Source organism: Daucus carota, chromosome 5 (assembly GCF_001625215.2).
Source record: "Daucus carota subsp. sativus chromosome 5, DH1 v3.0, whole genome shotgun sequence".
Lineage (NCBI taxonomy): Eukaryota > Viridiplantae > Streptophyta > Magnoliopsida > Apiales > Apiaceae > Daucus > Daucus carota.
In genome coordinates, this window is record NC_030385.2 from 4,447,221 (window position 1) to 4,459,357 (window position 12,137).

Consider the following 12,137-nt stretch of genomic DNA (forward strand, 5'->3'; position numbering starts at 1 on the left):
AATGGATATTATTATTTTTAATAATTTGGAGTGAGTTATAATTTAAAGTAAGAGTAAAGTACATGATTATGGCTAAATTTTACACCGATTTGCAAAAATCGATTTGCAAAAATGTGATTAAATTTTAAATATAACAAAAAGGTGGTCAACATTTGACTCCGCTTTTCGATTCGTTAGTTGTCGTTAGAGATTTTAGTTTTTAATCGTTAATTAAAAACCATAAAGTGAAGGGATATCTCTTCTTCTGCACAACTCTCCTTCTTTTTTTTTTTTTTTTCCGTTTAATCCCACGGCATAGCCGCATGTTTCCTTCATCCAAACATCAGCGCCTAACAATTAAACTTGGTGGTCGACCCTTATGTGACGTCCCTCGAATCTAAGGATCTGGATGTGACGTCACCATACAAAAACTTTTTTAAAACACTTTCGAAAACCTATATTTCTGAAAAGATAATAAAAATCAAAGAATTTTTTAAAACTTGAAAGCTTTAATAAAAGATTTAAAAGAGAATAGTTTATCCCGTCAAAAATAGGATCGCATACAGGTTATAATATTGAAATTAGAATCAACCATATTATTAATAGACAACATCTTTTACAAAATCAGTTCATCTTCGGTTAGAAGAACCACTGTTAATCCATTTACAACTCTAGTGTACAAATCAATCTTAATTACACAATACTACCTAGAATAAACCTTATTAATCTTGCTGAATAATTCACTTGTCCTCTGGATACTTTACTTTACTTGATTATAACAGCTTTTAATCTCTCATGCTCCCCGCCTAACTTTAGCCTTAATCACGATCATCGTCAAGCGACTCATCCTTTAACCTTTCTGAAATGGTTAAAAGAGAAAGGATGAGTAATAACGGTCAACAAGTATCAACAAGCAATAACAATTCGATTCACCCCTTCTTTTTTCCCATCTCCAATCGTGGTCTCCACTTTCGACGATTGTGGGCTTTGTCCCCAATCCTGCACATAACTTCGACACAGTACATACTTTCGACATAATACATACAACCCGTCTCCAATTTCTTCCCTTCTTTGTCCTCGATCTGAGTTCTTTAGAATGCGCCTTTTCCTCGCTCTAGCTTATAAAATGTGTGTTATCGCGGAAATACCTCGCTGAGTTTTTGTTTTTTAATTAAGTTAACGATTGATCTTTAACGTCCCTAACGACCGTCAATAAATTTTTATTGAAAAGCGGAGTCAAATGGTGGCAATCTTTTTGTTATCTTACAATTCAGTCAGAATTATGCTAATCGGTGTAAAGTTTAACCATATCCTTCTAATTTAGTCTTTAAGGTAACGAAAATTTTGAGTTTCATAAAGTGCATCAATATTCCTTTCCGTACGTCTTCATCTAGACACTATTTATTTGTAATAAATTTTTTTGTTATAAGTAATACTCCGTCCTAACTAATAGTATATATTTGAGAACAGGGGCGCAACACGGATTTTAAAACTTCTATAAAATATAGTTTGTATAAAAATATAACATATAACATATATAGTTTTATACAAATTAAAAAATTTTAAAAATAAATTATAGAACTATATTTTATAAGAGTCTTAATATACGTGTCGAGTAGTAGAAATAAATAAAATGAAATTTTCTTAGAGATTAATTATTAGAGCTAGATCTTATTTATGTAATCTTCAAATTTTTATTTATAATATGTATTAATAATTGTTTATTAATATTTATTAATGATTTCTAATTAATAATTTATACTTTAAACACTTGTATAAAAAATTAATAATTGTTTATTCATATATATATTAATGATTTCTAATTAATAATTTATACTTTAAACACCTGTATAAAAAAATATAACTGCATTTCTAAGATAACGTCCTAAAATAAGGCAATACATAGCCACGCTTTTTTTTTGCCAGCGAATACATAGTCATTTTTTTTTTGCCAGCCAATACATAACCATGTTGATGACAAATATCCTATCTTAGCACAGGCAACCGTTAAAACGAATTTATAAGGAATTTCTTTTTTATAATATCTATACACTAAATTTAATTTAAACATATATTCAAATATTAAATGAATAGTAATAAAATAAGTAAAAAAATGTGTGAGATATTACATTAGATACGGGAGTTGAATACAGTACAGTACTAACGAGGGAGAGGAAATGCAAAAGTTTAAGAATGGCAAAAACAAAACTATCCGACCTGCCGGATTCGAACCAGCGACCTAAGGATGGCTTTCGGTGTTAACCACTACAGTCCTCCGCTCTACCAACTGAGCTAAGGTCGGATGATGTTTGATTGTTGGTTTTCAACGTGAATTATCTCAAGACTCAGACACATCAAAGCAAAAACAAATGAATAAATAAGCACACTGCACAGCCATAAAAAAACCTACTGAGCTCAAGACTCAGACACATCAAAAGCAGACACATATGAATGAATTAGCACAAGTTCACAACCAAAAAAAAGCTACTGTTATTGTCACTGAATAATGAATTACTATGAATGTCATTAGTTTGCCTTCATACATTCCCCTGTCATATAAGTGTGCCTTGCACTAAATTAATTTCTCCAAAGCAAAAGGAACTGCGGTATCAAAGTAGCTCACTCACATTCAAGTTAGTCGGTACCAAATTGCCATGCCTCATCCCTGTCATATAAGTGTGCCTTGAACCGTATTAATTTCTCCAAAGCAAAAAGAACTGAGGTATCAAAGTAGCTCACTCCCATTCAAGTTAGTCGGTACCAAGTTGCCATGCTTCATTCGGTAAAAATATACCATCATTATAATCTTTAAGCAAGTTCTGCAGTGTGACAGTGGCAGCCTAATTACGCTAGCAGCAGATGCAACAAATCTTGTATAGAGTGCTATTACAATTTTAGTAAATTTGATACATCATGCTTATTTAAGTACTGATGCACCCACTTCATACAAATCGCTAAATAAGGAACTGATTTGAATGAATAAGCAGAAAAGTAATTGTGCACGCTTCATTAGTTTGCCAAGTTGCCATGTTTATAACTGATGAACATGACATCTATCCTCATATTTCTATGGACATTTTAAAGGAATCTTCGGAGAAATAAAGATATAGCAGAAATTATGCCTGTCTGTTGCTGTCAGGGATCATTGATTCATTGAGTATGAATAGTAAAATATAGTTGTGTGTGCATGTATCTGATATTCTGACCAATTTTATCACCTGTACTCTGATAACCAAGTCAAATACTATTTGTGGCAAAGTCTTCATATGCATCTAGTTTGTCTATTCTCTTGAGATAGATGTTGGAAGGTATGACGATTTTATCACTAACAGCACCTGCCATTTGCACACTAACAGACATCAGCAACATCATAGCTTTTATTCAACTGCCAGACAATGAAGCACAATTTGTCACACCATATCATCTACATAATTTTAGTTTTCGAAATAATCAAAATTCTCCTTCCTTCCATTCCAGGATAAAAGAATAAAATAATAATAATAATAATAAAGTATAAAGCAGAAGTTCTTCAGTCTTAAGAGAGTTCAACAGAAACAGAAGCATCAGTGAATGCTTTTTCCCTGTTTTAAATTCAATCAAGTGTAAATGCTGCTTATTATGTTAACAAATTCCCCAAAATTTGGTCATCGATCATTTGAAAGCACAATTAGCTTTGCAGGAAGTTATATATTCTCCATTACAGGTATCGAAGTTCTTTCAAATCAGTAGAATTACTTTAAAAGAACAGACATCATAAAAATCTAATTCAATAGGCTGAGATGCTAACTAAATGAACAGTCGAAAATGGTTAGAATCTTAGTCATCATCAAGCTACAGAAATAATTTGAGAGTTCTATCACAAAAATTACTGTTGGAGCAGAACTATACCATTGAAACAATAGTAACAAGAATGGCGGCCTTAAGTGATTCATAGTAAATAGTAATTAATAAAGAATTGAAGATAGATTTTGTAATCAAAATTGTTACGGTATTATTAACTTAGCAGGAAAACTGAATGAGCTGGGTACTGTCGCATTTAGGCAGGTTTACTACCAACTCCAGGAAACTAATAATCATGCGGGCACAGAAAGTGATATGAAAGACCAAATCTCAGCAGTGAGTTTCTTACAAGTTTACTTGTCCACTCCTTAAATTCTCTTTTGCGCTCTTTTTGCATTGTCAGTTGCTTAATCGTTTGAATGAATTCAAAGAGCTCTAGAAAGCACACTTTTAGATTTATTAGCTGAGGTATCTGGCGCCTTGGGCTCTCCAGTGCTGGCTTTGGACATGTAACTTTAGCTGGGAGTAGAGTCTGCATTCCATGCCCTTACTTAATTTGGCTAAGCAAACTTCACAAACTCTGTAAAATTTGTTCATTTCTTGTGCCAAAGAAGCTTTTAATGATTTGCTACTGCTACAAGCTTTGCAGAAACTAATCCGCTATTGTAGCAGTTCTGACGCTTACATATGGAAATTAAAGGGTCCAAGGCAACTAGAGCACATGTGACAATCAGCAACACTGCCTGCTTATGATAACAAATGACAGCTGTGATATAGGATTCGAATGCCACACTCTTAACATGTTTCTCTTTGAGAGATTTAAGTATTTAACAAGTGTAGGAGTATTTCTGTCATCAATGTCTCCATCGCCTAAGACCATCTACAGCAGGGGGGCACTTCATGTCTTGAAGCAACAAAAACTGACTGGATCAGCTTCACCCGCATTGGTGCAACTGGAAAAGAGTGGCCAGGACCTCTGTGGTGCCCCTCAACTGCTTCTTCAGAAGGCAAGTATTTTACTTTTCCTTTAACTCAATATATAATCTATTTAAATTTTTTTTGCTTTACTTTCATATAATAATGTATGTTTTATAACCAAATACAGATACCTTCTGTTAATAATAAACAAAATTATGAGAACATTTGCTCCCTTTTGAAACCTCGGAGTTCAAGCTCAGTACTGCGACATGATGAGAAACGCATGATATCTTCTTAAATACTATCTTGTACATTACAGAATAGAGATGTCGAATTTTGAATTTAGGATTCTATATATATTTACTGTTTTGAGGGTGCAGTGAATAAACGTACACTTACAAGAATTTTTTATTAAGTTTACGAAGCAGAACGTATAGGTGGAAAAGGCTGGAAGACAAAATCCGAAAGAAAATAAAGATGCCGGAGGACCAAAAAGAAAGATCATGGCAGCCAAGAAATACTGGAGCTTTGCAAAACTGTAATGCTTTTTGATATCAATAATGAACTAGTAACAGGTTAATTATCAAACTGAGGATCTCTATATAAAGAGCATCATTTTAATACGAATGATCATTGAAAAATCTCTAGACAGTTCCCGTATCTTCCTCTCTTTTCATTGAAGTGAAGACCTGATTAAATTTCAAGCTAACTGAATGGGAATTAAAGTGATCCAGTCTCATCGACAAATCATCAAATATCATAAGACCCCGTAGTTTCTATATATTTCGCAGAAATTCAAGAAGAACCGGACTCTTAAACTGTGATCGATTTCAACAACTATCAGAAAATTAGTCATTAACCAAGATGGGGAGATTCTAAATCATCATGCCAAACATAGTCATGGATTAAGATGCAACAAGCAACAACTGGGAAATAACTTCTACATAATCACAACAAGATTCGATACAGTGCGGAACCAATAATCATAAAATTTTATACAAGAAAACAATTTGGTTTAACACATAAGCCAATCAATAAGAATATGCATAGATTTAGAGGGAGAAGGAACTAGAGATGATACCTGTCTCTGTTTTTGTTTATTTGCTTATGCATGCATGTAGGTTTTACACTCGATCTAGCAACTTCATTAGTCCCTCCAATGAAATTCTACCCTTTGCTTGGGCGTGATTGTAATACATTCTTGAGAGAATCTCCAACCCATCACTAAAATTCTAAAATAACGTGATCTTGGATATGTAAGCATTGCTCCGACCCAATTCTAAAATGATGAAAAATTATCCAAATGAACAGTGTGACACCAAATTTAGTGTAAAATGTTTATTTGGCGTAAATTTTATATCATTTTAGAGTTTTTCAAAAAATCAAGCATAATTTTGTGTTTGTTAACCAAATAAAAATGCTCCTTCTGTGTTCATCTTTATCATATTATATCACAACAAAATAAAATTTTGAAAAATTTAGAAAGGATATATCTGATAATAAATAAATGATTTTTTTAAGTGTAATATATAGTGTAAGTGTATTGGAGTAGTTTTTGTGAGTGCTATATTTTTCACATCAAAACAGTGTAAAAAGTACACCAAAACAGTGTTGGGCGTTGGATGGACATGGTCTAATTGCACAACTCACACAACTCATAAAACATTCTTACATGTTTACCCTCTAGTTATGTAAATGAATGCTTTCTAAGAAGGCTGATGTTCTAAATACAGGTGTAGCCAAAAAGGACATCAATGACAAGGAGGAATATACATAGCAGGAAAGACAGACACCACAGAATAAAAGAAGTTTGGGAGGAGGATGTGTCCGATGGTGCTTTGGCAAGAAAAGAAAAGATGATCCAGCTGGATAAAACGAAATCAAATATTGCAGCAGTTGAGTTGCAACAATGGTAGACAATGTCTTGGAAAACAACCAGGAAAACGCAGTATATACAATACATTTAGTTGACAAAACCACTAGAGTATTTAATAGATAAAAGAGTTACAGAATTAGCAATCTAAAAATCCTCAGAGGACCAAGTTGGTGGCTAGACTACAAGAACAGTGATCATTTTATAGTGTAAGCACTACTGACATGTTGTCAAGTTGTGGTCACATTGTCATTTTATAGTAAATGTTCCCCTCCATTATGCAACATCCTGCCAGGTAATCAGTATCTCAATATCTGTAATCCTCGCCTGTGAAGATGTAATTGCTACTCGAGGAACTTGATGCCCTATCGCCAGCACTCTGGACATGAAGAAGACATAAAAACATGTCATTCTATGAAGTGAAGCTAATCTACCAATAAGTTGCTGACATCAGATCAGCTGTGAACTGAGCTTTAGCAAATTCCTTGGATACCAAAATCGAAGTATTTCTATACTGAAAACATGAAGGCTATAAACTAGTTACAGACTCCCATTCCAATAGTCAGTAAAAAAAAAAATGCAGCGGTAGCTCTTACCTCCCATTAATTAATAATCCCCCATACCTTGGTCGCCATTCTTAATATTAGTACTAGAGGAAGTTTTATTGCTTCCGGAACAAAATCAAAAATGGGGCTAAATTTCACCTACAGTCCAATTCCAACTTCCTTCGACAATATCTCGTAAGTACCAATATTCTCAAAATATCTATCCACCTTCCTGATAGGCCCCCTCTTCCCCGAGTGTGTATATATAGTATATAGCCATAAAGAGAAAGAACGAAGACAATTATCAGGAAAATTTACGGGTAACAGTAACCTATGCATTACCTGGTGAATGATATTCTTAAAATCTTCTGGTCCATTTTCTTTTATGTATTTCTCTGCGGCTGTTAGAATATCATCCGGCTTACTGAAAACATCTTTCTTACTCGGGACATACCAGATATTAACAGACTGACGGTTCTGATAGAAAGGCCTAACATATTGCTCATACACATATGCAGCACCACTGAAGTATGGTATGACCAACCAACATGTCACAATCAACTTAGCATAAGACCAAATAGGTATCCTGCCATGTATAAGTTATAATTAAGTAATGAGTCAATAAGTAAGATGGCAACCATTTAAGACACAAAGAAAACAAGTTGCTAAGATGCTACCTGCATCTCATAGTTCTTTTAATACTATAAAATATTTGAATAAGTATCTAACTACCTTGTGTAAAATGTAAATAGTCCAAATACATAATAAAACAATAGTTAAAATCAATAAAGAGGTTATGTCTATGATTTATGCACATGCTTCTTGTGTCCGTGCATTGATTGAGGAATAGAGCAGTTTCTAATGCTTGCCGAATTGGCCAATTTCTATGGAAGCGGAACAAGCACAATTACTGAGGGGGAACACTGTAGCACCAAACAAATGCCCCTTTAGCCCTTTACCATTTGCATTATTCACCTAAAATAATTAGGGTGAAACACTGTCTGGGTTAAGACAAGTTATCTCTGTATTGGACAGCACTTAATGCTTCTTGACCAAGGCTACACAATTCATTCACAAAACACTTTTCATCAGCTACCAGAAAATCAAAATCAACAGTGACCGGATGAGATGAATAGACTTCTTTTTTTGACTATATACTGAAATTTGTGTTACATTGTTTATAAATTCGCAAAATTTAACTGTGGCCAAGTTTTTTCATACTTCATAACATTCACTATTCTCAATGCAAAAACTTTCGAGTACTGTAAAAGATAGTCATGTAGTTGCTTCAGTTATCCTAGTATAAGTTCAGCACTGTAAAACGATGATTTTCCATAATCCACACAAAATTCCAAATTTACCTTACACTTTAAAATACGAAATAAGCAATGAGTGATACTCTCTCTTCATATTGACATGAATAAAATCCATTTAATAAGAATGAAGTTAAATCATCCACATATATATTCACACATTGGCATGTGGCATAGTTTAATGAACATGTACTGCTCTCTCACAGACTAGAGCAAAAGTCAAGAGTAAGTTGCAACCATACGAGTGAGATGAGATATAAACAGCATCCCAGACGGCCTAGAGAAGTCAATTTAGCAATTAAGATGGTAAAAACGACTCCTATATCATTTTACAGCACAAGTACTTGATGTCTAGGAAACTTTACCACTCAATGAGTTTGGCGAAGGTAAGCTCAAACAGAGTAATCATGGAATATAAAATCCAATAGGTAAGCCATTGCTGGTCGTCGACAGTAGACTTTGTCTCAATTGCCCTGATCGATGCATACCTATCAATAATATGGAGAAGTGACACAACCGCATATAAAATTTGATCATCAACTCAGATAAATAATCGCGAAATTATGCATAAATTGTTAATCATCAATTCATTTAAATATTCCAACTTTACACATTTACAGGTCTCATATAACCTATCAGTAAGATATTATTATAAAAGATTTCAACACTTATTAATTGAAAGTGAGAGGCAGTGAAGAAGATTGAGAGACAAAAACAAGGAGCCCACTTACAGTGGATAAGCAAGACTGACCACAGGCCTGCACAACACCAAATCAAACATCAATTCAAACATACATAAATGTGATCAGTTCTGATACAATACACACACATCATGATAAATGATAATTACATTAGTTTAAATTAATAAATTACTATTATATTAATGATGATCGGGATTCATGATTTAAAAACTATTACTCCCTCCCTCCGTCCCGGCCAATAGAATACGTCGGGGACGGGGTCATGAATTTTAATGCTCTAACAAAATATAATTCTGCAAAACATAATAAAATTTTAAGAAAAAAATTGTACAACTATATTTTATAAAAGTCTTAAAATATGTATCGAACCGTGCGAAAGATTAATATAAAATTGAATGGTACAGAGGGAGTATTAAATTTAACCAAAAATATAACTGAAGAAGACAGGTGAGAAAACTACCCAGCAAGAACATCAAAGTTCTTGAAAATAACTTTGAGGAAGGTTCCAGCACCAGATCCCATTTGTACAAATCAAGCAAGAGAATGTGTATGAATTAAGATAAGTTGTTTTAAGGTTGTAAAGTGAGTGAAGAACTGTAATAGATTGTCTGAGTAATTACAGAAGAGATAGAGATGAGTAGACTCTGGACATGGGGTTTTGGTTCTTGTCAAGAGAGATCAGATAGGACAAAATTTGTTACACTTATGTTGATTTTTATGTTTAAGTGGGGGACACCTGTCCAATTTAAACGCGGTACTGTTTAGAAAATGGTAAAAAAAGAAAAAACAAAACCCTGTTATATAATATATACTATAAAGAGAGCAAGTAGAAGAACAAAATGACTAAGAGAATGGTGAGGATTTTCATATGATTTCAAGCAATACAAAATGCCTTTATATAGGCCATGAGATATAGGTTACAAGTATAATGGAGGGTCAAGAGTCTCCTATTAATGGGAGTAAGTTAAAGGACAAAGTCATCCACAAGCCAAAGGTCACCTAAATAAACTAATTACATAACACTCCCCCTTGGATGACTTGTACTAACATCATGCCTCATTAAAACCTTACTAGGAAAAACCCGGTGGGAAAAACCCTAGTGAAGGAAAAAGAGTACATGTGTTCTACATAGTTTAAAATAATGTCTCCCCCTCATTTTAACATAACTACAAGATGTCCCGAAGTTTGCGCATTCCAATCTTGTGTACTAACTTCTCGAAAGAAGATGTTGGAAGTGCTTTTGTAAACAAATCTGCTGGATTTTCACATGAGCGAATTTGACAAACATTAATATCTCCCCTCTGCTGAAGTTCGTGAGTGAAGAAGAATTTCGGATCAATGTGCTTTGTTCGATCTCCTTTAATGTAGCCTTCCCTGGTCTGAGTGATACATGCTTCATTATCTTCGTAAAGAATAGTAGGAGTTCCTTTATTAACTGAAAGACCACATGATTCTCGAATATGATGGACCAAAGACCTTAGCCACACGCATTCCCGGCTAGTTTCATGTAGTGCCAATAATTCAGCATGATTCGAAGAAGTTGCTGCAAGAGTCTGCTTTGTAGACCTCCAAGATATTGCGGTATCACCATATGTGAATACATAACCTGTTTGAGATCTACCTTTGTGGGGATCAGACCGATATCCAGCATCTGCATAACCAACTAATTCAATTTTTGAGTCTTTAGAATAAAACAAACCCATATCCATTGTTCCTCGAAGATATCTAAATATTTGTTTCACGCCAGTCCAATGTCTTCGAGTTGGAGCAGAACTATGTCTTGCCAAAAGGTTAACAATAAATGCAATATCGGGACGTGTACAATTGGCAAGATACATTAGTGCACCAATGGCACTAAGATATGGTACTTCAGGACCAAGAAGTTCTTCTCCCTTTTCTCTTGGGCGAAATGGATCCTTATTCTTTTCTAAGGATCGTACAACTATAGGTGTACTCACAGGATATGCCTTATCCATAATAAACCGTTTCAGAATCTTTTCAATATATGAAGACTGGTGGACAAAGATTCCTTTAGATAAATGTTCAACTTGAAAACCAAGACAGAGTTTTGTTTTACCCAAGTCTTTCATTTCAAACTCTCTTTTCAAATATCCAATCGTCTCATGAAGTTCATTTGGGGTTCCAATGATGTTTAAATCATCAACATATACTGCAATGATAGTAAACCCCAATTTTGTCCTTTTAATAAAAACACATGGACATATTACATTATTGGTATATCCATCTTTCAAGAGATATTCACTGAGACGATTGTACCACATACGACCCGACTGTTTCAATCCGTATAATGATCTCTGTAATTTAATTGAGTAAATCTCTCGGGGTCTTGAACTATATGCTTCAGGCATTTTTAACCCATCAGGGATTTTCATGTAAATGTCACTATCGAGTGATCCATACAAGTAGGCAGTTACAACATCCATTAAATTCATTCGGAGCCCTTCTAGAATTGATAAACTTATTAAAAATCTGAATGTTGTTGCATCCATTACCGGGGAATAAGTTTCTTCGTAATCGATTCCCGGTCTTTGTGAGAAGCCTTGAGCAACAAGGCGTGCCTTGTATCTCACAATTTCATTTTTCTCATTTCTTTTACGCACAAATACCCATCTATATCCGACGGGTTTTATACCTGCAGGTGTTTGGACAATAGGTCCAAAAACTTGGCGTTTTTCAAGTGATTTCAGTTCAGCTTCAATAGCTTCTTTCTATTTTGGCCAATCATTTCTTCTTTTACATTCATAGATTGATCTAGGTTCATGATCCTCGATTTCCTCAGAAATGTCAAGTGCAGCTGCATATGCAAATATATCATCCATGACAATTTCTTTTCTGTTCCACCTCTTTCCTGAAATGACATAATTTATCGAGATCTCTTCATTGTCAACAATTTCAGGTGTTTGATCATCTTTGGAAGACGTCTCTTCAGTGATCAATTCTACGATGTCATTTGATGTTCCAACTTTATTATCAAGTCTCCTTGTTTTTCTTGGAGTTTTATCCTTGG

General features: G+C 34.2%; 1 protein-coding gene, 1 long non-coding RNA gene and 1 other non-coding gene across 4 annotated transcripts; all 3 read right to left on the reverse strand.

Moving 5' to 3' along the window:
• Window positions 1–2,190: 2,190 nt before the first annotated feature.
• On the reverse strand, window positions 2,191–2,281 carry TRNAY-GUA (transfer RNA tyrosine (anticodon GUA)). Its single transcript is given in 2 exon segments — window positions 2,191–2,226; window positions 2,245–2,281. It is a non-coding gene; the product is annotated as a tRNA-Tyr (tRNA).
• Window positions 2,282–2,431: 150 nt separating this feature from the next.
• Window positions 2,432–5,982, reverse strand: LOC108222624 (uncharacterized). Of its 2 annotated transcripts, XR_001807018.2 has the most exons (3): window positions 5,759–5,982; window positions 3,198–3,314; window positions 2,432–2,798 (listed from the first exon to the last, which is right to left on the reverse strand). It is a non-coding gene; the product is annotated as an uncharacterized LOC108222624 (long non-coding RNA). The 2 variants fall into 2 exon arrangements; XR_010292536.1 differs by having other exon boundaries at window positions 2,432–3,314.
• Window positions 5,983–6,578: 596 nt separating this feature from the next.
• LOC108220762 (HVA22-like protein a) lies at window positions 6,579–9,801 on the reverse strand. Its single transcript, XM_017394618.2, has 5 exons — window positions 9,570–9,801; window positions 9,140–9,166; window positions 8,774–8,896; window positions 7,438–7,681; window positions 6,579–6,929 (listed from the first exon to the last, which is right to left on the reverse strand). Exons 1-5 carry the CDS (start codon window positions 9,629–9,631, stop codon window positions 6,858–6,860), a joined length of 528 nt encoding a protein of 175 aa, XP_017250107.1. The 5' UTR covers window positions 9,632–9,801; the 3' UTR covers window positions 6,579–6,857.
• Between the last annotated feature and the right edge of the window lie 2,336 nt (window positions 9,802–12,137).